The sequence below is a fragment of the Malaclemys terrapin genome, chromosome 5 (assembly GCF_027887155.1).
Source record: "Malaclemys terrapin pileata isolate rMalTer1 chromosome 5, rMalTer1.hap1, whole genome shotgun sequence".
Classification (NCBI taxonomy): Eukaryota; Metazoa; Chordata; order Testudines; family Emydidae; genus Malaclemys; species Malaclemys terrapin.
The window spans coordinates 31,555,153-31,582,631 of record NC_071509.1 but is presented as its reverse complement, the minus strand read 5'-3'; the positions used below and the strand labels follow the sequence as shown (position 1 = coordinate 31,582,631).

General features: G+C 45.4%; 1 protein-coding gene across 3 annotated transcripts in view; it reads left to right on the top strand.

Annotated features, from left to right (window-relative positions):
* Nucleotides 1-27,479, top strand: part of FAM184B (family with sequence similarity 184 member B) — a 99,998-nt gene that overhangs the window by 58,296 nt on the left and 14,223 nt on the right. For 2 of the 3 annotated variants that reach the window (XM_054031184.1, XM_054031183.1), the window contains exons 6-11: nucleotides 1,185-1,295; nucleotides 2,703-2,840; nucleotides 16,760-16,866; nucleotides 17,545-17,677; nucleotides 18,689-18,901; nucleotides 20,552-20,705. In XM_054031184.1, coding sequence (XP_053887159.1) covers nucleotides 1,185-1,295; nucleotides 2,703-2,840; nucleotides 16,760-16,866; nucleotides 17,545-17,677; nucleotides 18,689-18,901; nucleotides 20,552-20,705 — 856 coding nt within the window. The remainder of the gene's footprint in view (nucleotides 1-1,184; nucleotides 1,296-2,702; nucleotides 2,841-16,759; nucleotides 16,867-17,544; nucleotides 17,678-18,688; nucleotides 18,902-20,551; nucleotides 20,706-27,479) is intronic. The other variant, XM_054031185.1, reaches the window with a different exon arrangement.

Here is a 27,479-nt window from a genome sequence, read left to right as displayed (position 1 = left end):
TTAAGGTTGCAATTGTAATGGTGATTTCTGAGATGTGCACACCTTTCCACTAGAAACGCTACTGAGATTACCAGTCATCAGACTTTGATTATATAGTGAATACATCTTTAAAAATGTGGTGGATGGTTTGCTCCTTAATACAACTTTAGATTAACCCTTCTTGAACATAGATGCAATATCAGACAAATGTCGTCTACCCACTGCAGTTTTAATACTCCAAGCTGCTTTTTGGTGGAAGATTGAGACCACGGCCAGTGTAAGTCTATGCTGATCATGAAAACAGAACAAAACACTTAGATGACTCTGTAATTAATGTAAGGAGAGACACTACAGGACAGCAGTATCTATTATTGAGTAAACTGTTATGGCTGTGCAGAATGCATGGAAGCAGCCTTGCTGAATCTGAAGAGACACGACAGAGTGTGAATCCTGAAAATAAGCCGTGAGAAAGTGTATCTGATTTCTTCAGCTGAAATTCCCTCCCGCCCTCACCTGGAAATCCTCACCACAATTCAGTTATGCTGGAAGCATCATCAGAGTCAAGGATAACAGTTTCTAATGGGTTGTTTATAGGAGACTTGCATTGAATGGTTTTTCCACATAAAAGTTGCTTGCAAAGTAATGAGATATGATTTCATAATATTGATTCATAACTGTATTTTCTAAAATGCAGAAATTAGTAACTGAACTCCATTGTATCTATTAATATGCATTCTCTGCCAATGCTTTTGCAATCCTTTGCTAAGGGACAATGTGATCTAGCTCTGGACTGGCTTCCAGTCAAGACCATTATTTTAAGCTCTCTTACTGATTTATTCTGTGACCTCAGCCAGATCACTTCCCTTCTCTGTGTCTGTTTCATCATCCAGCAGCACTACAGTGATGGGTGCAACAGAAAACCCTAATTAAAACAGGCAGATAGATCTAAACTGGGGACAAGGATATTTAACTTTTTTTGCAAAAAGCTGTGATGATCCTTGGATGAAAAGTGCCATTCAAGTGCTTAAGTATTATTATTAGCTTTCATAGAACTGTATGGACTGCTGTGATCTGCCTCTGTTCATATTCCTGAAACATATTGTCCATATCTCTTCCACCCTACTGAGACACTTTCTTTCCTCCCTTCTATGATGTATACTCTGGGCATGGTCCTACACGTTTTTAATTGTTTTATTTACTTTTAGGAGGTTCAGATACAGTTAGAGGAATTAAGAAAGAATGCTGAGAATGAAATAAAGCAGCTAGAGAAGGAGAAAGAAGCCCTAAGTAGGAAACTTCAGGACTCTTCACTTGAGGTATGCTGGGCATAAATCCACCTGATATTAAAAGGACGCTTAATTTTTCTTCTCATTCGGAAGGTTCTTAATGAGATTCATAATCCTTACTGTCTGCGATATCCTTCAAGGAAATTTGCAAAGACTATCGGTAGAAATATCAGAAATTATTATTTTTAAATGTTAACGAAGATTTTAACAAAATGATATTAATTTTCACTGAGCATATAGGCTTACTCCTTTTTTTGTTGTTTATGTTTTTTGTTCCATAGCTCTCTAATGAGAAATTTGACTTAATGAGGGCAAGATCATGACTTGGACTATGTGCCCATGCAAGAGGGAATAAGAACCTTACTAGCTCCCCTATTTGGGCTCCCCCAGATCTTGGATCCAGGTGCCTAGAAGTGAGGCTGCTTGCCTGCTTACTCGTTCCATGGAGCACATGGCGGAGCGGGGAAAGGAATGGATGGAACTTTGGCTCTATCCTCCATGCTCCCTAGCCAGAGTAGCTGAGCTAGCATGGGATAGATAGTAATTTACTGCTGGTACAGGGCAGCAATTAGTCGCACCCCACTCCCAGGAAAGAAAAGGATGCAGGGGAGGAATTGTGACCCAGAGGTGTGTCTCTGAGTCATAGTGTCTCCCAGGGTGCTGTAGCTTACACCAGGCCTTGCTAAGGGTTGTGCTAAGTCACAGTGTATCCCTAATTCATTTTTAGCATAGAAGTGTCTATTCTAATACAGAATCCAGCTGAAAAATAAGTCTGAGACATGTTAAAATCCTGATTATTCCTTTGTAGCACTTGTTGCGTATAGTCTATGGGCTAAATAAGATGCATTCTCCAAATAAGTACATTTGTCAAAATGTTTATCCTATGGAGTATAATGACTGAAGGTTTGATAAATAATTTGCCTGTCAAAATAAAAACAGAACCCTCACGAAAGCACTTCTTTACCGGGGGAAACAGTACACCTGTAAGAATGCTGACAATTGTGAATTTTGATCTACATGAATCTGGAATGCATTTTTATCTTCTCACAGCTTTTTCCCTTGCAACAGCCAGGTCTCTTAGGGAAATGTTACCTGTTTTAAAACTTTCCATACATAATATTTCCTTTTCATATGCTGCTGAGAGATTTTTGCCTGTGAGCATTTTAACATTTTATCTCATGGGAAACAAGCTATCAGAGGTCAGGAAATTCCTTGTTCTCATCATATTACAAGTGAATTCAGTGCAATGGTGAAATGCACTGATGATGCTCAACACCATATTTGCTTTTCCGTCTCATTACATTTGATGTCCTGCCCAGAATAACAAATTAACTGACCTGTAACTTGCTTCTCTGGGATTACATTAAAGAGAAGCAGATGGGTTTTGGGGATGGGGAAGTTTTCATCTGTTGTTGTTGTTCTCACCTGCCAACCTAGGTTTTAAGGCTTGAAGATTTTATCAGGCAAAATCAGGATATTCCCAGATACAAAGAATTTCTTCAATCTCACTCCAGAAAAAATCATGAGAGGCAACAGGAATCAGATAGCCCACACTGTGGAACTAGTGAGGTACAGGTAGGCACTGTTGATTTTATGTTGCAATTTAGGTTTCCCATCACCTTGTATCCTCCATTTCACCACTTCTAAACCATTTCACTTCCAACAGAGGGGGTGGGCCAATGGGAGCATTAATGACTCCACTTGCTACCAATCGAAACATTCTGTCTCAGCTGGTACTTACAGACTCAAGGTGGTCATAATAAACTCTCTCTTCTTGATTTACTATAATTCAGTGTACAAAGACACAGAAAACATAGGGTTCCATTGCCCTGAATGAAGGGGAATTGCACATTCCAACATCAAACAGTTATCTTGTGGGCCTTCTACTAATTTCCTAGTGTTATGAACTGAGAATATAACTGTAATCTGAACTCCATCTACATCCCTTTTGCTTCAATTCCTCTCTGTTTGCCTCTTGGCCACAGTACCCCCGTAAAAAGACTGCCTGTGGATGATGCATACATTTTGACATATTTCAGATGGTCTTTTTGTGGCTTCCAAGATGCCTGATGCCATACAGTGCATCTTTTGGGAAGCCAGAAGTCACAGAACTCTTTGTGCCTTTCTGTCATCCTGCAAAGATACACGTATTCTTAGTACATTCAAAGTTGAGAGGTTCTTCCTTACAATGAAATAATGTCACTCTCAAACAATGCTTGAATATTATAGTGATAAGTGTTGATTGCTTTTGGAAATCATCAGTTGTCATAATAATTCTGTGCATTCATAGAGTACCTTCCATGCAAAGATCTGAAAGCACTTTATAAACAATAATTATTTAAGACGTACCTGAAAATAAATATTATTGTCCACATATTACTGATGGGGAAACTGAAGCAGAGAGCCATTAAGTGACTTTCTCAAGATCACAGAGGAAGTCTTACTGGCAATACAGGGAATGTAACCTAGGTCTCCTGACCTTCAGTCCTGTGGTGTAGCTATGACATCATTGTAATCTCAAGAGACACATAAGAAAGGCCATACTGGGTCAGACCAATGGTCCATGTAGCCCAATATCCTGTCTTCTGACAGTAGTCAATGCTTGATGCCTCAAAGGGAATGAACAGAACAGGGCAATCATTGAGTGATCCATTCCCTGTCGTCCACTCCCAGCTTCTGGCAGTCAGAGGCTAGGGACACTCAAAGCATGGGGTTGCATCCCTGACCATCTTGATTAATAGCCATTGATGGACCTATTCTCCATCAACGTCAATAATTTTTTTTAATCCAGTTATAGTTTTGGCCTTCACAAAATCCCCTGGGAATGAGTTCCACAGATTGACTGTACGTTGCGTGAAGAAGTTCCATTCACAACATTGTAAATTCATCCATTCATCTGCAAGTGCTGGCATAGAGAAAGGAATTTCCTATGGAAGGACACACAGATTCTTGATGTCATTCTGTAAATTGCTTGTCTAGAACCATCATTTCTTGGCACAATTGCCCAATCATTGAGGTCCAATCAACTTATAATACTACCCTTTCATATGCACTGAGTATTCACAGCCAGGAAACCACCATGTACTGTATGAACAGTATTGTGTTTTGCTAAAGGCATGATTCCCAGCTGGAAACACTGAAATGGCTCAGTCTTGAGCTTCTGCCTCGAAGGTTAAGCAGTGTGCTGTCACTAATCCAGTTCTAACCTGGATACAATTTCAGACCTAAAAATAGCTAAATAAGGCACATTTGTGGTTGGGTTGACGTAGTGAGAATGCTGTGCAGAGTGGAGGGAAGCATTATAATTAAATCTCACTCTGGATGCTCCTGGAAACACAATATTTATATGCCACTGAGATTTTCTAGGTAAACTAAATAAATCAAATTCTTTCCTCTTCTCGCTCTCAGAAGGAAGCACATGGGAAATGGACTAAAATAAAATTCTATAGCCTAGACATATTTGGTCATCTCCTTAAAGCTTTAGGAGCTTCCTCCATATGTGCTAAAGTGCAGGAGCTGATATTTCAAGATACATAGAATGGAAAGGCAGGAACCATCTTTTCATGTTATACGCAGGGACAACATCTAGCACAATGGGGTTCCCTGATCCTTGTTCGAGGTATCTGAGGTACTGCCAAAGTACACAATAATAATAATGGCAATGTGGTAACCCATCTTGGTTTGCCCCTTTAAGAATTGCCCTGAGTATTGATAGGGCAAACCTGTGACCTTAAATGAGCCTGAAATAACTTTGGAGCCAGCAAAATAACATCACATGGTAACACTATGTCACTATATTCTGATGTTTTGTCTAACATGGTGTCATTTCGAAGCAATATCATCATATTGTGAGTGAAACATTGCAACATCATGGTGCCCAAATTTGTCTCACTGACAGAGATGAAAGTAACTTAAAAGTCTTACCTGCCCCCGGAAGGGGTGGGGCCTTGGTCAGAAGGGGCGGGGCTGGGTGGGGGTCAGCCTCCCCCAGCTAACCCTTCAGCGTTGCCTGGCCCACATTGCCCAGGGCTCCAGTGGTGATTTAAAGGGCCCGGGGCTCCAGCGGCTACCGCAGTAGCAGCAGCCAGGAGCCCAGGGCCCTTTTAAATCACCAGGCCCCAGGGCAGCTGCCCCAGCGAACCTGGGGCGTGGATGGGGGGCAAAGGGGACAATGATATTAAAGCGCTGCCACGGCAGTGGTTTAAGGACCCTACCAGCAGGGCCGCTGACAGGGGGGCAAAAGGGTTAGCAACGTCAAAGCGTTGCCGCGGCAGCACTTTAACATCGGCTGTGTACGGGCCCGTACTAGCAGCCACTACTTACCAGTACACCGTACCAGCCCGTACTGGCCCACTTTCACCTCTGCTCACTGAACACATTCTCAAATGTGGCAATTCTAATATGAATGCATCAGAAGGCAGTTTTAAGTCTTCCAAATGAATGCAGCCCCTTACAATACGGATAGCAACAAGAATATCAAACGTTCTCTGTAATCAGGTAGCTAGAACAATAAGACAAATGCTCCTCTTTGATTCCAAGAGCAGAGCTCAGGCCCCATATTTCACTCTTCTTACAGGCACCAGAGAGAAGGAAGGTCCAGGAATTAGGGCTTTAGCTAGGACTTAGGAGACCCAAGTTCAATTTCCTACTCCACCACAGACTTCCTGTATGATCTTGTGCAAATTGATTAATCTCTCTGTGTCTCAGTTCACCATCTGTAAAATGGGGATAATAGTACTTTCCTCCTTCACAGGAGTGTTGTGAGGATAAGTACATTAAAGATTGTGAGGTGTTATGATAAGGTGATGGGGACCATATAAGCCACTTAGAAAGATACAAATCTTTCACTGGTGTCTAGCTGTCTAATTTATCCATACAAGGCATTTCTAATGCCTTCAAAACCTTGGTAGATAGGGATAGCCACATGTGTAGAGAGAACAGAATATGGATTGAAAGAAATAAACCCATTCTTCCCAACAAAGAGATCCTAGTTATGGTTAGAAAAGGATAAGAAAAAGAAGATAAGATAAGAAAAAGAAGTTCAGTGGGATGGAGCCTTTGTTTCTGGACCTCTGTCTAAGATATTAGAAATAGTGGGGTGCAGAATGTATTCCTAAGAAGAAATATTATGGTTTGTATGCCTGTCCTATTTGTATAGCTCCTCCTCCCAACTCCCTTTCTACAAAATAAAATATTTGAAAGAGGAAATCCTTTTTCCATCCAATTTCCTCTCCATCCATTATTCTCTGTGACACTGCAGATTTACTGCTCAATCTGTTCCTAGTCAGTGTGAACTTAATATTACCAATGTTTTGAACCATTAGTTCCCCCTTAGAGTCTGGTAGCTTTCTAACCTGGTAAGCCCAGTTGGAGTTCAGCTGTCCCTCTTCTTTTCTTCATACTTATTTGATTCACAAAAGGAAAAAGCACCCTGGGTTTTTTAATTGGAAAATACAAAGCCTGAATCCGAACACCTCATTTGAAAATTGTAATTTGATGCTTCCTCTCAGTGGTATTTGGGCCCAGAAAAAGAAATACGCTGTGGAGTAAATTAATGTTAATACGGGTTATACCTATCTCTACAGGAGAGCTAATATACCAGGCGTGGACAAACTTTTTGGCCTGAGGGCCACATCGGGGTTCCGAAACAGTATGGAGGGCTGGGTAGGGAAGGCTGTGCCTCCCCAAACAGCCTGGCTCCCATCCCTTATCAGCCCCCTCCCACTCCCCACCTCCTGACTGCCCCCCTCAGAACCTCTGACCCATCCAAGCCCCCCTGCTTCTTGTCCCCCAACTGCTTCCTCCTGGGACCCCCGCCCCTAACTGCCCCCGGGACCCCACCCCCTATCCACCCCACCCTGCTCCCCGTCCCCTGACTCCCCTGACCCCTATCCACACCCCCGCCCTCTGACAGGCCCCCTGGGATTCCCATGCCTATCCAACTGCCCCCTGCTCACTGTCCCCTGACTGCCCCCCGGGACACTCTGCCCTTTATCCAACTCCCCTGCTCCCCGCGCCCTTACCATACCGCTCAGAACACCAGGACTGGCAGCCATGCCACCCAGCTGGAGCCAGCCCGCCACACAGAGCGCTGGCGGCACGGCAAGCTGAGACTGTGGGGAAGAGGGGACAGCAGGGGAGGGACCAGGGGCTAGCCTCCCCGGCTAGGAGCTCAAGGGCCAGGCAGGACGATCCTGCAGGCCAGATGTGGCCGGCGGGCCGTAGTTTGCCCACCTCTGTAATATACCATTGACTATGGATATGTCTACATTGAGAGTTTACCCATGTCTTGGCTCATATGCATTTGTCCACATGTCAGTCAAGCCTGCTGCCAGTCCACACTGCAGAGATGCACATGTGCCATACCCTATGGAGCTGTGTCCACAATGACTATAGCTACTTGTTATTCCAAGCCTGATTTCATAGGTGTTTATCCTATAGTCCTTGGCATCCTCTCCGCATGGAGCTGCTCCAGTGCTAGAACTTGTCTGTCCTTCCCCATTGCCTGTGCGGAAGTGCTTTCAGGTTGCGATACCGTAAATCAATTCTGTCTGTGCAACCTGCTCAAATTCTGTCTGTTCCAGCCTGGGGACAAGCCATGGATCTGATTGATCAGCTGCCCCTGCTTGTGAATGGTTTATGCAGTGGAGTAGACATTTGGCAAGACACTTTATGGCATTTCATGAACAGTTTCATAAACACCAATGTTGGTAGCAATGGCAAAGTGCCTGACGTGAGGGTTCTCAGGAGCTCAAGACATTACCTGTTGGGAGAAGCTGGGACCTTACTTCCTCCTAATAATATCATTATCAATGGCATGTTGTTGCCTACCATTATTTTGGGGGACCTGATCCTAACATGGCTCATAAAATTATACCCAGACAACACTGGACCTGGCAGAAGTAGGTTCAGTTACATGCCCAGAAGTTGCAAGATGGTTGTGGAGTGTGCCTTTGGCAGGATAAAGGTCAGATGGTGCAATTTACTGACCTCTTTGGATGCCCTTGTGGTCAATGCCGGTCATGTGATAGCAGTCTGCTGCACTCTCCACAACATCTGCAAGGTGAACATTTTTATGGAGTGGATGCAAGACAAGACATCATCAGTCAGGGACAATCACCAATAGTGGCTCTAACTTTTGTTGGAGGCAGGTGAACCACTGGAGAACATAGATATTTTTAAAATACTAGAATGGAAAAAAGTGCTGTTCTAGTGGTGGGATCCCATCAATTTATGCAAGGGAGATTTTTAGAAAACTGGCCATGGAACTGCATATCCATTGAGCAGAGAGGCTTAGTGAGCTACCAGCATGGTCCAAGAAAATTTTCTCTTCCCAGAAATCTGAGAAATCATCTGGAATTTTTATTCCATGAAAAGTTTTCAGACATCATGGTCCCAGAGGGGAATGAAATCAGGATGAAAATTAACCCACGTTTGCATTATGAGGCACACCTCTAATGACCAGTGGCTGAAGCAGGCTAGGGAGAAGTCTGGAGCAGAAGTCAATTGTGCACAGGTTGTCAGGTAGCCAGGAGGTCAATCCATGTAAGAGGCTGTCCAAGGCAATGGTCAGAGTTCTTGCAGGGGTCAATAGCTGGAAGATCCAATCCAAGGGACTGAGTCAGCGGATTAGGGATTAGCATGGTAGCAGGGTAAAATCAGGCGAGGCAGCAGGGCAACAAGGTAGGGTCAGGCAAAGCAGCAAGGCAGTCCAGGCAGCAACCAGCAGGTAATTGTCTGTTGCTCGGACACCTTCCTCTTCCTGTTGGGGCCTCTATATAATCCAGGTACCCAATGGAGTGCTGCCTGTCCAGCCAATCAGGGACCTGGGGTGTAGTTATTGGTCAGGAATGGCATTTCAGTACCCTACTGTGGCGCAGCAGCTAAGGATGATGCCGGTGTGCCTGGGTTCAATACTGGGGTCCTTAGATAACCCCCATCCCCATCGGGGTACCAAAGGAGCAGGCTTGTCTGGATGGACTCTGTGGAAGGCTCTGGCTTTTTCTGGAGGGTTGCACATGATGGTCTGGTTCCCAAAATCGCTCTTCCAGCCCATACACTTCCCAGGCGACGAGGTACCATATCTTCCCTCTTCATATCTGTGAGTCTAAGTTTTGTGGACCAGGTATTCACCTTGGACTTGGACTGGTGGAGGGGGAAGTTATTTTCATTGGGAAAAAGATTGTTGGAGAAGGGTTTAAGGAGGGTGACATGGAATACAGGTTGCATCTTAAGATATCGGGAAAGTTGAAGTTTGAAGGTTACTTGGTTGATCTGCCTGCAGATCTGGTAGGGACCTAGGTACGTCCAGTTTACGAATGGGTCTGCCTGTCTTGAGGCGCTTGGCCAATTTCCAGGGACTAGAGCATGCACTGCTTCATTAAACCCCAGAACTTGCTATGGGTCCCATTGTAGTGCTCTGGTAAGGTACTGTGAGTTTGGCTCCTGACAGCAATGTGGGCTGTGAGGCTGCAGGAGATGTTCCCTCTTGCAGTCTTGTGAGCTGTTCTTGAAGGGTGTGGTTTTCTGCACAAAGTTGGTCCACTGTAAAGCTTGGTTTTCCACCTGCAGGCAAGTGATCTGCTCCTGAAGGCTTAGCATCCTCTGTGGCTCTGTACCTGTGAGTTCTATATCCTTTTTGGGTAGAACAATCCTCGGTGCAGACTGGCATGGTCTGAGCAAACTATAATGCCTGGTGGCTGAGGCGGCTAAGGGGCAGTCCAGAGCAGTAGTCAAATGTGCACAGGTTGTTGGGTAGCTGGGAGGTCAATCAGTATCAGAGGCAGTCTGGGGAAATGGCCGGAGTTCCCACAGGGGTCAGTTATCAGAAGGTGCAATCCAAGGGGCTGGGTCAGTGGGTTGGGGAGGCGAGGTGGGGCAAGGTTTCAGGGCAATAAGGTAGGGTCAGGCAGGAAACAGTAGGCAATAGTCTGTTGCTCAGACAGCTTCCTTTTCCTGTTGGGGTCTTTATGTAGTCCAGGTACCCAATGGAGTGCTGCCTGTCCATCCTATCAGAGACCTGGGGAATGGTTGCTGTGGGTCTGTAGGCTTTTAGCACTAAGACTGATCAGGGGTGGCCATTCAGTGCACCACCATGATGTAGCAGCTAAGGGTAACTCCTAAGAACCTGGTGAACTCAAGACCAGCGATCTGCAAATACCACTGGCTACACTGATTGCCCCAAACGTCACTTGCCTCATCAAGAGAAAAACCATCACTACCTGCTGCATGAGCAGTCATCTGAAATGGCCTATTCAGAGAGTTCAGAAGAATAAAAATGGACTTGCAATGGACATACCAGCACCACAACGTGGGACAAATGTTGTCTAGCCAAAGAATACAAATGTAGCATTGCCAGGATGAATGAGTGACAGTCACAAAGAACTTTACCACTTTTTGAAGCCCCACAGACGTATAAGTGCTACCATAGGGGACAGCAATGTGGTAGCCAAAGTACATGTCTGTACCAATAACAGGATGAATGAACTAAAAGCAATGACAGTCACAATTAACGTTACCAGTTTCTGCAACCAAATAGGCTTGTAAGCAGTAGTTGATGGGAAAACCAAGGAATATAGCCACATTACATAGTCAATCCTGGCTTTACAAAAAGCATTACTGGCAAAATTCTGCATTCATGCCTGCTAGGCCATGAATCTTATACCCTTATAGGAAGGCTTAATTGGATACAATGTATGAAACAGAGTGCTGAGTTTACATAATTGTTTCATTTTCCCCCCTGCTGCTTGGCATCCATCTTGGGTAGTTTGGGGAGGGGGGAATTCTTTATGGGTGGCTGTAGTTAACCAGCTGCCACCCAGGATAAACAGTATTTTGTGGTGTTTAATTTTTTTTACCACCTGGTATCCATCTTGGGTAGCTCATATAAGGGCAGAGGCAGTTTGTAGGGAATGTCCCGTAGGGGAGTCGAAGTGTAGTACCCACCACCCAAGATAAACTCTTGTCCTCCTGGAATCTAGCATCCTCCTGCATGAAAAAAATTATTTGTCATATCCCAAAATCCTGCCCTAATATACCAAAGAAGAAGTACTTGGCAATAATAATAGAAAACATGATGATTGGTGCTTACCAGGCTGTGGATCAGGGCCCCAGCCCAGCTCTACACTCTGTCTCCCCAGGGTGGTCCACCCCAAACAGGACCTGAGGGGATCTGCCAGGACTGTCTGCTAACCCGTCCTGACTGGGAGCACCAAGTTCTATGGGCAGCTCCTGTCACGCCTGCCTCTCCTTCCTCCTGGCTCATGACAAAACCCTCTGCAATCGGGAGGAAATCATGTCAGATGCTGGGTTCTGTGCTTGGGTCGGTGCCAAGCACCATGCTGAGCTCCCCACAGCAGGGGCATGTGTGGGGCATGTGACCAGTCTGGCAGCTGGAGAACTTTGCCTTGCAGTATACGGACTTGAGGTGTTTAATCTGCTCCCAGCATGGTACCGCTGTCCGGTGGATGCCCTGCTCGGCTAGCCTCTGAAATCTTTTCATTGAGATGAATATTATGCAAGCTCCTACTAAAGTCATGGCTCTGGATCACCAGGCAACACCTGGTGTGGTTCTCCTGGCAGCTTGCATCATGCTGGGGTTCAGCCATTTTGAGATGGCCATGCAGGAATCTGAGTTGTCAGCACAATCCCCATGCACAAAAGGGGAGAGGCCAAAATGCTATTCAAGGGAACATAAACAGTGGGTAACTTTTGGCCCATAGAGAACAAGTGAGAGGGAACTGAGGGAGCTGAAAGGCAGGAACATACAGACAGGGAATTGTGGAAATGATGGTGGAGGACTATGTTGTCTCAAGCGTGGTTCACCTTGTAATTGGTACACCCACATCACAAAGTGGGTGAGTACTTAGGTGGGTCAGATGGTGACACCCCCCCCCAAACGGGTACGCTTCCTCATATTCTACAGCCCCTAGCCTAGATGCATGTCTAAGGGCTTCCAGTGTGAATGCTAGGGGCAGAAACCTGTGGCTCAACACCGTAAACCCAGAAGTGTAGACATCCCCATGTTATTTTGAAGGCCAATTTTATCAGCAACAGCAGTAACTAAAACCTTCAGTAAGTGCTGTCTTTCCATTACATGTAAAACAGTCATGACCTCCATAGTTCACAAGTCACAATAAATGTGTTGGTTTCATCTTAGGCCCAAGTGGCCAGTTGGCCTAATCACAGACCTGAGCTGATTCACCATTTCTTTTTCAGTGAGACCTTGGGCTAAAATAGTAGCAACGTTGGAAGGTGGGTACAGTTGGCAGGTGGATGAAGGAAGCTCGCCCAGCATCTGCCTGCACTAAGTATATTCATAGCCAGTGTGATTAGTTCCTTAGAACATTACATAAAAATGTTTAAAACATAAATAAATCACCCCATTTTAATTAATAATAATAGGGTGTGAGCCTGGATACAGTTACTCATGCAATAGTCCCTATTCATGCAAGCATTTCCCTTAAACTCAATTGGTCTATATGAGTAGGTGAAGACTATTCACATGAATAAAGTTTGCAGGATTGGGCCCATACTCTCTGCAGAGCCCAGTGTGCAGGGCCCTCCCACTCATTTTGTAACTCATGGGGGGCATCCACACACACAGAGGGCTTGTAGGATCAGGCCCTCAGTCCTGAGCTGGAGTTCTGAAATGCAGCTTTTTGGCCCAAGTATTCTATTTTTAGTCAGACTTTGTGATGTGGAATCTCTTATGTCAAAAGGTGTTTTTTTGGACTACGCTCTTTATCTGCTCACATTATGAATGCTGTTTTTACTTCTGCTTACAAATGAACAGACAGACGTATCCTTTGATGTGGTGCATTAAATTTACATTTGATCTTAATGAGTACATATTTTACTGGGGTAAATGAACCTGAATGCTTATTCCTATCAGTCTTTTTTAGTCTGCTCAGAATAGCTTTTAAATAATTTTGCCAGTAGATGGCACTAAATGTACCGTATATTAACTAAATGCACAGTGTTTATTCCTGCCAGAATGATTTTAATTGCACACATACAACTTGTGCTTCTTGCCATAATGGCACAAGGACACTAGATGGAACTAGTTTAGTTTCTATATACATTAAGTAACAAGTCTCAGTATAATAGGGTTACCATATTTTGTGCCTCCAAATGGAGGACACTCCACGGGGCCCCGGCCCCGCCCCCAGCCCCGCCCACGCCCCCTCCCCAACTCCGCCCCCTCCCCAAAGTCTCCGCCCCCTCCCCTGCTTCCCGCGAATATTAAATTCGCGGGAAGCCTGAAGCTGGTAAGGGGGTGTGTGGGGGGAGCAGGCGCGGCCCAGGCTGGCCCCCCGGCGGCGCCAGCCTGGGTCGGCTCGGGCCCTGGGGTGCCAGCCCCGGCCGACCACCCCCAGCCCGCCCAGCACTGCCGGCCCCCGGCGGCCCAGCGCACCCCCCCCGCTATCCCGGACCGGCTCCCGGCCCCGCGGCCCAGCGCACCCCCCGGCGGCCCGGCCCCGCGACCCCGGACCGGCCCGCGGCCCCGCGCACCCCCGGCTCCCCGCCCAGCCCCGCGGCCCGGCGCACCCCCCCGCTACCCCGGACCGGCTCCCCGCCCGGCCCCGCGGCCCGGCGCACCCCCCCGCTACCCCGGACCGGCTCCCCGCCCGGCCCCGCGGCCCGGCACACCCCCCCGCTACCCTGGACCGGCTCCCCGCCCGGCCCCGCGGCCAGGCGCACCCCCCCGCTACCCCGGACCGGCTCCCCGCCCGGCCCCGCGGCCCGGCGCACCCCCCCCGCTACCCCGGACCGGCTCCCCGCCCGGCCCCGCGGCCCGGAGTACCCCCCCCGCTACCCCGGCCCGGCTCGCGGCCCCGCGCACCCCCCCGCTACCCCGGCCCGCGGCCCGGCGCACCGCCCGGCTCCCGGCCCGGCACCGCGCCCCCGGCTCCCCGCCCGGCCCCGCGCCTGGCCCGGCACCATGCCCCCGGCCCCGCGACCCCGGCCCGGCCCCGCACCGGCCCGGCCAAAGAGGCCCCGCCCGAGCCCTCCATCCCTCCCTCCCGATTTTCCCGGACATGCCCAGCTTTTGGGGATTTCCCCCCGGACGGGGATTTGAACCCCCAAAAGCCGGACATGTCCGGGAAAATCCGGACGTATGGTAACCCTACAGTATAACTAATATTGTGTAATTTTTTTTTTTGTGATGTGTGCACCTGTCCGTTAGACACTAGACTGAGTCTACCACCTGACTTTGCATAGGCCACCTCACTGGTTCATATAGACTGTCAGATTGTAACTTTCTTTCGCTACTGACCGCAGCTTGATTTGACTTGTCAAACTATGTGAAAAGCTCCAATATCCACATCCAGCCCCTGATCTAATCCACACATCCCCCAGCCTCCCACGATGAATATTTGAAAGATGTGGCGATGGTAGAGACCTGGTCACACATCAGAGACTTGAATTTGTTTCCAACTTTCTCTATGCATGTAATGAATGGTGAGTAGGGAAGTCTGATATATATAAAAATCATCAGGGTTGATTCAATTTCCCTGTTAGATAAGCTTTCTGTCCTTGGCAGCCCTGCTAGAGAGCTTTTTTTTAGCAAGGCTTACTGCTCCTTGCAGCCTTCTATTGTGTCTTAAGTACAAACACTGTAATGCAGCCATGGACACAAATGGCCATGTTCCCCAGCTAAACTACTACACATGCAGCATCAGTGATCGCAATCCAAAACATGGACTTCTACTGCTTGAGCTAAAAGAGTATCCCCACTATCTGTAGTACTGCTAGGACTTCAGGCCTTTGTGAGACAGCAACTTGGGGGGGGAGCAAATATATGATCAGAATTGATGATATATCCAGCAAGGACAGTGGGACAAATTAACACAAGCCACTATATTATATATTCTTCTCTCACCCTTGCCCTGTTAAAGCCCAAAGGAGAATCAGATGCAATAGTTGTGTGCCAAGCAGCCACACATTTATAGGCAACTGGTGCCTGAATGGTGGATTTGAGCTCCTGTGAGCCTCATACACTCCAGGACAACAGTACCTAAGTGGAGGGAATACAGTGTTCTGGTTTGCACTTATGAGCACCAATGCTGTATCCATGAACTGAATGGAATGTCAGACTTAGTCCCTCTTGTGACTGGCCTATATAGGACATAAAATATCTAACTAGGGGAGAACCTAGTTCTAGTACTCAGAAGCCTCCTGCTACAAGACAAGCCCAAAAAAGAAACCAACAGAACTCTACTGGCCATCACCTATAGTCCTCAGCTTAAACCTCTCCAACGCATCATCAGTGATCTACAACCCATCCTGGACAATGATCCCTCACTTTCACAGACCTTGGGAGCCAGGCCAGTCCTCGCCCACAGACAACTCGCCAACTTTAAGCATATTCTCACCAGCAACCACGCACCGCACCATAACAACTCTAACTCAGGAACCAACCCATGCAACAAACCTCGATGACAACTCTGCCCACATATCTACACCAGCAACACCATCACAGGACCTAACCAGATCAGCTACAACATCACCGGCTCATTCACCTGCACGTCCACCAATGTTATATATGCCATCGTGTGCCAGCAATGCCCCTCTGCTATGTACATTGGCCAAACTGGACAGTCACTACGCAAGAGGATAAATGGACACAAGTCAGATATCAGAAATGGCAATACACAAAAACCTGTAGGAGAACACTTCAACCTCCCTGGCCACACAATAGCAGATGTAAAGGTAGCCATCTTACAGCAAAAAAAACTTCACGACCAGACTCCAAAGAGAAACTGCTGAGCTCCAGTTCATTTGCAAATTTGACACCATCAGATCAGGATTAAACCAAGACTGTGAATGGCTATCCAACTACAGAAGCAGTTTCTCCTCCCTTGGTGTTCACACCTCAACTGCTAGCAGAGCACCTCACCCTCCCTGATTGAACTAACCTCGTTATCTCCATACTGATTTATACCTGCCTCTGGAGATTTCCATTACTTGCATCTGAAGAAGTGAGGTTCTTACCCACGAAAGCTTATGCTCCCAATACTTCTGTTAGTCTTAAAGGTGCCACAGGACCCTCTGTTGCTTTTTACAGATTCAGACTAACACGGCTACCCCTCTGATACTTAACTAGGGGAGAGATATGCCTCAGGTGCTAGAGACCTGTGTTGCTGGAACAGCAGGTTCTGAGTTTTGTCCCCAGTGTTGCCAATTCACAGCCATAGCAGATTCATTACCACATGCTTCATGTGATCATCACATACAAAGGAACAAAAACTACCCTGCTTTTATTTTACTCAAAGCCGTAAACAATACCAGCCCCGCCACTACCAGCCCTGCCATTTATATGCAAAGTTCCTTCTGTCCTCCATTGATTGTTTTGCAGAGAAAATAAATCTGAAAAAAAAATGACAAATAGCGAATTAAAGTAACTTTACAATAGAAATAAAGAGCTTATGTTTAAACTGAAAGTGTCTCTAACAGCAAGCTTCATACTTGCCTTTTTCTTTTAATCCCAGGATCCGTTTCTGCAGCAGAAAGACAGGTCTAAACCGCAGAGAGAAAGGGGCAAAGGCCAAGAGCCCTTAAGAGCACAGACAGGGACCAGAAATGAAGCCAAGCCACGGTACAGTGCAATCAGAGGGCTCCAGTTATAAAGTGACTTGGAATTTAGGTTTTACTTGGAGTATGTTAATGGAGACAGTAGAGGGAGTGTCCTGAGACCCTGGGAGCTACATCCCTTCAGAGGCTTGGGGCGGTTGTGTGTTGAACCTGGGAAGGATAAGGGCACACTGAGTACTTCAGGGATGGGCCGTGTGTGTCTGGGAATGGGGAGAGGTCAAGTAAATCCAGTGGGAAAGAGCTCAGCCTCTGGAGAAGGGCAGCAGGCATGCTCAGCCCTGGCAGGAAGGACTAAGCACCTAGGGAGAGGGAGCACAGTGAGACCCTGGGAGAAACTCTGCATGGAAGCTGTTGTGTGGAGTGAGGGGGTGGCCTTGCATTGCTCATTAGCACCTCCCTCTGGCCATTGCAGACATGAATGAGTGCCACGAGTGCAAAGCAACTTTAGACTATAAGCAGCTAATAAAGCTTTTCCACTTGACAAGTACTTGTAATTAGCTGATGTAAACAGAGAAAACCCAGACCACACGAAGAAGAGGAAAATGAGCATTCAGTAGTATGGAGAAAGGCAATAATATGACCAGTCTGGAAATGTGTTTATCAGATTAAGTAAATTACAGGGATACGGATTTGTTGGCATGCGAGGCTCTCCCTTTAACAACATGAGCTCTGTTTCTTTAAGGCTGGAAAATGCACGTGTCCCCAGAAGGGAAGACAGGCAGCCGTCTCTTACTTCTTTACAGAAAGAGAAGGCAAAAGAAGCAAAGGTTTTGCAGGAGGAATGGCACAACCAAAAGACGGATTTACAAGCTCAGGTACAGTGACAAAACTCTTAGTGACATTACATAGTAGATGTGCTCCTTGGCTTGTGAGACATCTGCAGCAGTGAATTTTGTCATGGTAGCTTTTCGGAAAAATCCGTTGCTAGTTATTTAGAAAATGTAGCAATAAAAAAAAAAAAAGGGAATGAGCATACAATAAATGCCCCATTGCCCCCAAAAGAGAAAGCTGTAATTCTAGTTACTCATATGGTAAATATTATTTCTCCTGTATTTATTCGTTAGGGTGAGAGAGGGAAATCACACAATATAAGTCTAGGATGTGATGCACAGAACTCCCATTACCACTAATGGGAGTTTTACACTAAACTCTTCATCTACCATTTTGTCAGTGGACCCTTCAATGTCACAACTCAAATGCCACTCAATTAACTGTGCTCTTGAACCTGCTCTTTGAATTGTGCCCTTCATTACTATGCAGCCTGGACAATGGGCTACCCACATGAGCGGGAGATGATTTGGGAAGATAAGAGATCAAAGCTCTGATGCTTTATTTTTTTAGTAAATTACTTGATGCAGTCTAACCAGACGGTTGATGGGAAAAGGATGGTAGTGTTTCATTATATTCTTTCTGGGAGGGTATTAGCATCCCTGCAGAGCCCGCAGAATTGCTCCATTTTCCACCAGTCTAACACCTCCATCCTCAAGGTGTTCTGTGGCATCCACCATTCTGCAAGCTGGCCATGATTTTCAGAGCTAGATAAACCAGCAGGATCATCGTTGAGAGAAATAAGGGGCTCTCTCCCACCAGGAAATGAATGTCCTGTTGTTTTCATAGAGCATCACATGTTCATAAAATATAGTAAAACTGAACACACTTTCTTCAGATGAGTCTGTTTGATGCTGTGAAGCAGCTGAATGCAGTGGTTTGTACAGTGCATAGCACAGTGGGGTCCTGACTAGGGTTTGTAGGTGCTGTAGTAATACAAATAATAATTGATGAGGCTAACAGCTAACCACAGCCTAGTAATTGTACCATTGTTGAAGGTTGTTCAGCTGAAGCAAACTTTAGACCAACAAGCAAATAACTTCAAAGAATCTCTGAAGGAGCAGACGCTACAGTCCAGCAAAGAGAAAGAGAAGCTTTTGCAGGATCTTCAAGACACCATTCAACAAAGCCAGACTGTTAAAGCACAGCTGGAGGCATCACATCAGAGAGCTCTACAAATGCTAGAGAAAAGCAAAAATCAGGAACTCAAGGTAGTTTTGTACTGACATTGGTGCTGTTTATTTTTATTTTCTTACTTGGTTCAGACTTAAATCATCTTAGGGTAACTATAAGCTGAGAGATGATTCTCTAAATTAAGGTATTTCCAGTTATCCTAAAGATGGGTCAATATTATTTCAAGTAACAGGCTACCCTGCTGTTCTGATTGCTCACGGCCCTGCTGTTGTGCTTTATTTCTTTATGTCAGTGCTTGAATATAGATCACACTGTGAATGAAATGTTTTTATAGAAATTATCTGAGCCTGGCCTCAAAAATAAGAGGAAATTCCTAAGAAATATATATTTTAAGCATATTGTTAATAGGACTCTGACTTTTTCAGGTTCATCCATAACTACATAGAATACTAACTTACAATATAATAAACTGATTATTATAATAATGTGTACAAATTAAAGAAAGTGTAAAAAAATCAATTATACAAGTGTAAAAACCACTGCTTTTAAATGTTTATGTAGATTTACTTCATTGACAAAATAATAATCAAAGTTCATACTGTGTATTGTCCTAAAGGGAGGTTTCCATTCAAGAAAAAGGTAAATTTTAAAATATCCATGTAATTGTGACATTGACTTCATATCCATATTGCACACCGGTGGTAAATTAGCTTTTCTAGTTATAGAGTAAAACCTCAGAGTTACAAACACTTTGGGAATGGAGGTTGTTTGTAACTCTGAAATGTTCATAACTCTGAACAAAACGTTACTGGTAGTTCTTTCAAAAGTTTACAACTGAATATGAACTTAATACAGCTTTGAAACTTACTATGTAGAAGAAAAATGCTGCTTTTAACCATCTTAATTTAAATGAAACAAGCACAGAAACAGTTTCCTAACTTTGTCAATTTTTTTTTAAACTTTCCCTTTATATTTTTAGTAGTTTATGTTTAACACAGTACTGTTCTGTATTTGCTTTTTTTTTTTTTTGTCTCTGCTACTGCCTGATTGCGTATTTCCAGTTCTAAATGAGGTGTGTGGTTGACCAGTCAGTTCGTAACTGGTGTTCGTAACTCTGAGGTTCTACTATACATGGTATAACCATCCCAGGAGGAATTTAACTTAGACCATTTGTTTACAGATTCTGCCTTGGACACTTGGAAAACCACAATGAAGTCAGTCAGGTGGTACAGATCTAATTTAGGGGAGCATTAGGCCCTCTGAATGTCCCAATCACATAGTGCCATATATTGCAGGATAGACTCAATCAAAATTTCACTGACAAGGGCATGTTTTTTTTGTCCAAGTATGGGCCAAGTAAGGACTGTAAGTTTTGGCCAATATATACTAATAATCAATAATGATGAGGCCTTACTGGAAGCTGAAGAAAAATTACCTTTCTAATGACTAATAGTACAATCTTCAACATTTGTGTTTCACAGTTGATACAAACATTGAGAACCTCTCAAATTCTACTAAAAGAAGTCTGGAAAACTTCTTCTGTTCCTTTGTTGCTTGGTTTTATTTTTTCTTGAGTCTTCTGCTAATCTTGTGTTGATGAAATATCAACATTTGGTGACGTTGCAAATTAAATATGCTGTGCATATGAAGGGTCTGATTCACCTTGCATTAAAGCTGGAGTAGCAAAGTGGTGAATTAGGCCCTACATATATTTATCTTGCTTGCAGGAGGCAGAAGAACATTTGAAGAAAAAATATGATGACAGCATCAAAATCCAACATCAGTCTCACAGATTGGAAGTACAGGCTTTGGAAGAGAAGGCAAAGAAAGAATTACAGGGTGAACTTGAACGGATACAAAAACAGCAAGCTGCATTGATAGGTATAACGAGCCACGTGTCACACAGAGCTTCCTACTTTATTATAATTTGAGAAATGCTCTGGTCATTCCATGGATTCCATGCCCTGCAAACCCAGCTCTTTGTCAGCTCCTGCTGTATTTCCCAAAGTTTTAACCATACATTCTTATTGTTAACTTAGCTCCTAGTAAATCAGTAACGATAGCTGGAAATTTGTGGGATTTCCTTTGTTTCTTTTACATCAGGAATGATCAGCCGTGGGACAAGTGTGTCCCACTGAGTTCTATGATGCTGTCAGTGGCAGCCTTCATCATACTCTCTGTGATCTGCAAATATCTCAGCCTAAAATGCTCAGGTCTAGATGCAGCATTGCGTGCTGGGACCTGTGGTCTCTTTGCACAACACCTTAAAGCTAAGAGGCTTCATTTGAGCCCCTTTCTGCAAATTAAGCACATTCCCCGTAGGGTGACCAGAGGGCAAGTGTGAAAAATCGGGACGGGGTGAAGGATAATAGATGCCTATATAAGAAAAAGCCCCCAAAATTGAGACTGTCTCTATAAAATCGGGACATCTGGTCAGCCCCCAGGTTCATGGCAAATTGCCAGCATAGCCCTCACTTGAGTAAAATCTGAACACTCCTGATTACACTTTAGTCTTTTCTTTTGCGATTGCTTCAGTCTTGATTGTTTCTAGCCAGTGTGATTTACCTGGTACTGGGTCATAAGTTAAGTGTTTGGAGGTTTTTTTCACCTGGCAAGAAAGTGGGGAAAAAGTGAAGCTCTGAATGATGCAAATGTTATCATGTTTACTTTTAAAAAAGCAATACTTGTGGGGAGCACACTATTTTAATTACCATTAAGTTGTTTGTCATGTGAAATAATAAGAAAAAATCAATCTATTTCATTGTATAATAAAATTATTTAAACCCATTTAACAATAAATAACTAGTAGCCTAAAGCCATTAAAAAATGGACACTCTACAGGTGGGACAAAGTGATGCACAGGTCTCCTGCTGGCCTTCTGTAAAGTGACGAATCTCACTCAGAGGTGAAAGAAGAGGAGCAGAAAAAGTGAAGCCTGTAGGAGTACTCACATGCTAGGAGTTAAGCACAGGCTTTGCTGAACAAGGGCCAAAAAGAGGAACCAAACCTGTGTGAAGTTAAAAACTACTTATTCATTTGCAGAAATATGAAAAAAAAGTGGTGTTAGAAAATCAGCTTTTCACTTGATGTTGGTAGCTGGCTGTACAGAAAAGAGAAGGTGGGAAGTCAGAAATGTGTGTAAGAACCTTATGTGAGATTCTAATTTGGTTACTAAGGAGGTGTTAAATTCAAAGAAAAAGGATCCATCTTTACCATTCCCTAGGAAGTATTCCAGACTATTCCAGCTCACTATTAAAGGGGCTTTCTTGTTGAAAAAAAGAATTATATGAATATTCTTAAAGATCCATCCCCTGCAACCACAGCTGGAAAAATAAAATCAAATGTAAGTTTAAGCTTTAGGCAATTTGAGGTTAAAAGATTAATATTTCATTTACTTTCCAGGGTACCCTAAAAACTAATCATGACAATAATACATTCTGTATAAACACCTCTCATATTTTAGAGAACTGTTCATAGATTTACATGCTGGTTGACTTTATTTTAGTGTAATGTACACAGAAATATCTCTTAATGTACCTCTCCAATATGAAGTAAAATAAAGAATAGGCCAAATTCTACCCACTAATGCAACACCATTGATTTTTAAGGATTTTGAGTGATTTGAGTTGGCTGTGGTGCAGACCAGAATTCCTGTAGAGCTCAGCGACACAGTATGTCTGCTCCTGCTCTGATCTGCTTCCATTCACTCTCCCCCCCCCCCCCCCCCCGCCTGGTCCCACTATGCCTCCTATGCCAGGGACTATGGTTGGTATAGAGCCATTTACGTCAGCCCTATACTGCTCCTACTACATGTGGGGCTCCTTTACAATCCTCGATGCACCACTGGTATTACATAAAGGGGACTGGGCAGGTGCATTCATAGAGTTTTAAGGCCAGAAGAGACCACCATGATCATCAGTCTGAACTGCTGCATATCAAAGGTTATAGAATAGGGTTACCATATTTAGTGCCTCCGAAAGGAGGACACTTTAAAGGGGTCCCAGCCCCACCCCAGCCCCGCCCCCAGCCCCGCCCCCGCTCCCGCCTCAACTCCGCCCCCTCCCCAAAGTCTCCGCCCCCTCCCCTGCTTCCCGTGAACATTTGAGTCGCGGGAAGCCTGAAGCAGGTAAGGGGAGGTGTGGGGGGAGGAGGCGCGGCCCACCCCCGGCCCCCGGCACCGCAGGTCCCCAGCCTGTCCCCCGAGCCCCCGGCCTGGCCCGGCACCGCCGGCCGAGCCCCCGACCCGGCACCCGAGCCCCCGGCCCGGCACCTGAGCCTCCAAGCTGCCAGCCGAGCCCCCGGCCTGGCCCGGCACTGCCGGCCAGGCCCCCCGAGTCCCCGGCCCGGCCCGGCACCGGGCCCCCCCGAGCACCGCCGGCCGAGCCCCCGACCCGGCCCGGCACTGGGCCCCCCTGAGCACTGCCGCCCGAGCCCCCGGCCCGGCACCCGGCCCGGCACCCGAGCCGCCGGCCGAGCCCCCGAGCCCCTGGCCCGGCACCGCTGGCCAGGTCCCCCCGAGCACCGCCGGCCGAGCCCCCCAGAGCCGCCGGCCAGGCCCCCCGAGCCCTCGGCCCGGCACCGCATGTCCGATTTTCCCGGACATGTCCGGCTTTTGGGGATTTCCCCCCGGGATGGGGATTTGGAGCCCAAAAAGCCGCGGGAAAATCCGGACGTATGGTAACCCTATTATAGAACAGAGGTGGGCAAACTACGGACTGCAGGCCACATGGGGCAGAGGTTCTGGGTGTGTGTGTCAGGGAATGGGGAACGGGGGGGGCTGGATAGGCATGGGAGTCCCGGGGGGCCTGTCAGAGGTTGGGGGTGTGGATAGGGGTTGGGGAAGTCAGGGGACATGGAGCAGGGGGGGTTGGATGGGTCAGGGGGTCTGGGGGGGCAGTCAGGGGACAGGGAGCAAGGGGCGGTTGGATAGGCGTAGGAGTCCTGGGGGGCCTGTCAGGGGTTGGGGGTGTGGATAGGGGTCGGGACAGTCAGGGACAGGGAGAAGGGGAGGTTGGATGGGGGTGGGGTCCCGGGGGGGTAGGCAGTTAGGGGCAGGGGGTCCCGGGAGGGGGTGGTCAGGGGACAAGGAGCAGGGGGGGTTGAATGGGTCAGGGATTTTGAGGGGGGCAGTCGGGGGCAAGAAGTGGGAGGGAACAGGGGCCAGGCTGTTTGGGGAGGCACTGCCTTCCCTACCCCGCCCTCCATATAGTTTTGCAACCCCGATGTGGCCCTCGGGCCAAAAAGTTCACCCACTCCTGTTATATAACATTACCCACTGATTCTGGCATTAAGGTCTTGTTGTGGAAGCACAATAACCTGTGGTTATTATTTAACAGATGACTTATGCCACCAGGCCCAACAGGCTCCTCTTGTACAGAGCATGGGGGTACTTTAGCCGATTGCTGCAGAGGAGCACATGGATCGGACAGAGACTTCTCTTAGAGGAGAGTCTATTGATAGAGATTCTCTACGTTTTAGTTAGGAAGAGAGGATGGGAGAGGATAAAGTATGGGCCAGATCAGATGAGAAACAGTCACATAAAAAAGAATAACAGGAGTACTTGTGGCACCTTAGAGACTAACAAATTTATTAGAGCATAAGCTTTCGTGGACTACAGCCCACTTCTTCGGATGCATATAGAATGGAACATATATTGAGGAGATATATATACACACATACAGAGAGCATAAACAGGTGGGAGTTGTCTTACCAACTCTGAGAGGCCAATTAATTAAGAGAAAAAAAAAACTTTTGAAGTGATAATCAAGCTAGCCCAGTACAGACAGACAGACAGTTTGATAATAAGTGTGAGAGTACTTACAAGGGGAGATAGAGTCAATGTTTGTAATGGCTCAGCCATTCCCAGTCCTTATTCAAACCGGAGTTGATTGTGTCTAGTTTGCATATCAATTCTAGCTCAGCAGTCTCTCTTTGGAGTCTGTTTTTGAAGTTTTTCTGTTGTAATATAGCCATTACAAACATTGACTCTATCTCCCCTTGTAAGTACTCTCACACTTATTATCAAACTGTCTGTACTGGGCTAGCTTGATTATCACTTCAAAAGTTTTTTTTTTTCTCTTAATTAATTGGCCTCTCAGAGTTGGTAAGACAACTCCCACCTGTTTATGCTCTCTGTATGTGTGTATATATATCTCCTCAATATATGTTCCATTCTATATGCATCCGAAGAAGTGGGCTGTAGTCCACGAAAGCTTATGCTCTAATAAATTTGTTAGTCTCTAAGGTGCCACAAGTACTCCTGTTCTTCTTTTTGCGGATACAGACTAACACGGCTGTTACTCTGAAACCTGTCATAAAAAAGAATCTGACACATCAGAAAAGGACAGACAAATAAACAGTGACAAGTTTTTAAAGTGCTTGTACACAAATGCTAGAAATCTAAATAATAAAATGGGTGAACTAGAGTGCCTCGTGTTAAAGGAGGATATTGATATAATAGGCATCACAGAAACCTGGTGGAGTGGGGACAATCAATGGGACACAATCATTCCGGGGTATAAAATATATCGGAAGGACAGAACAGGTCGTGTGGGAGGTGAGGGGAGTGGCACTATATGTGAAAGAAAATGTAGAATCAAATGAAGTAAAAATCTTAAATGAATCCACATGTTCCATAGACACTCTATGGATAGTAATTCCATGGAATATAACAGTAGGGATCTATTATCGACCACCTGACCAAGACAGTGATAGTGACAATGAAATACTAAGGGAGATTAGAGAGGCTATCAAAATAAAGAACTCAATAATAGTGAGGGATTTCAATGATCCCCATATTGACTGGGTACATGTCACCTCAGGATGAAATGCAGAGACAAAATTTCTCGATACTTTAAATGACTTCTTGGAACAGCTGGTACAGGAACCCACAAGGGGAGAGGCAGTTCTCGATTTAGTCCTGAGTGGAGCACAGGATCTGGTCCAAGAGGTAACTATAACTGACGGCTTGGAAATAGTGACCATAATATAATAACATTTAACATTCCTGTGGTGAGAAGAACACCTCAGCAGCCCAACACTGTGGCATTTAATTTCAGAAAAGAACTATGCAAAAATGAGGAGGTTAGTTAAACAGAAATTAAAAGGTACAGTGACTAGAGTGAAATCCCTGCAAGCTGCATGGACACTTTTCAAAGACACCATAATAGAGGCCCAACTTAAATGTATACCCCAAATTAAAAAAACACAGTAAAAGAACTAAAAAAGAGCCACCGTGGCTTAACAACCATGTAAAAGAAGCAGTGAGAGATAAAAAGACATCTTTTAAAAAGTGGAAGTCAAATCCTAGTGAGGTAAATAGAAAGGAGCATAAACCCTGCCGAATTAAGTGTAAAAATGTAATAAGAAAAGCCAAAAAGGAGTTTGAAGAACAGCTGGCCAGAAACTCAAAAGGTAATAACAAAATGGTTTTTAAGTTCCTCAGAAGCAGGAAGCCTGTTAAAGAACCAGTGGGGCCCCTGCACGATTGAGATACAAAAGGAGCACTTAACGATGATAAAGTCATTGCGGAGAAACTAAATGAATTCTTTGCTTCAGTCTTCACGGCTGAGGATGTTAGGGAGATTCCCAAACCTGAGCCGTCCTTTGTAGGTGACAAATCTGAAGAATTGTCACAGATTGAAGTGTCACTAGAGGAGATTTTGGAATTAATTGATAAACTTAACAGTAACAAGTCACCCGGGACCAGATGGCATTCACCCAAGAGTTCTGAAAGAACTCAAATGTGAAATTGCGGAACTATTAACTATGGTTTGTAAGTTGTCCTTTAAATCAGCTTTTATACCCAATGACTGGAAGACAGCTAATGTAACGCCAATATTTAAAAAGGGCTCTAGAGGTTATCCCAGCAATTACAGACCGATAAGTCTAACGTCAGTACCGGGCAAATTAGTTGAAACAATAGTAAAGAATAAAATTGTCAAACACATAGAAGAATATAAATTGTTGGGCAAAAGTCAACATGGTTTCTGTTAAGGGAAATCATGTCTTACTAATCTATTAGAGTTCTTTGAAGGGGGTCAACAAACATGTGGACAAGGGGGATACAGTGGACATAGTGTACTTAATTTACGTAAGAGCCTTTGGTGAGGGACCTTGTCAAAGGCTTTCTGGAAATCTAAGTTGTCATGGGATAAGAGGGATGATTAGGAGTTTGGAATGGGTCCCATATGAGGAGAGATTAAAGAGGCTAGGACTTTTCAGCTTGGAAAAGAGGAGACTAAGGGGGGATATGATAGAGGTATATAAAATCATGAGTGGTGTGGAGAAAGTGAATAAGGAAAAATTATTTACTTGTTCCCATAATACAAGAACTAGGGGCCACCAAATGAAATTAATGGGCAGCAGATTTAAAACAAATAAAAGGAAGTTCTTCTTCACACAGTGCTCAGTCAACCTGTGGAATGCCTTACCTGAGGAGGTTGTGAAGGCTAGGACTATAACGGGGTTTAAAAGAGAACTAGATAAATTCATGGAGGTTAAGTCCTGTCCATTAATGGCTATTAGCCAGGATGGGTAAGGAATGGTGTCCCTAGCCTCTGTATGTCAGAGGGTGGAGATGGATGGCAGGAGAGAGATCACTTGATCATTACCTGTTAGGTTCACTCCCTCTGGGGCACCTGGCATTGGCCACTG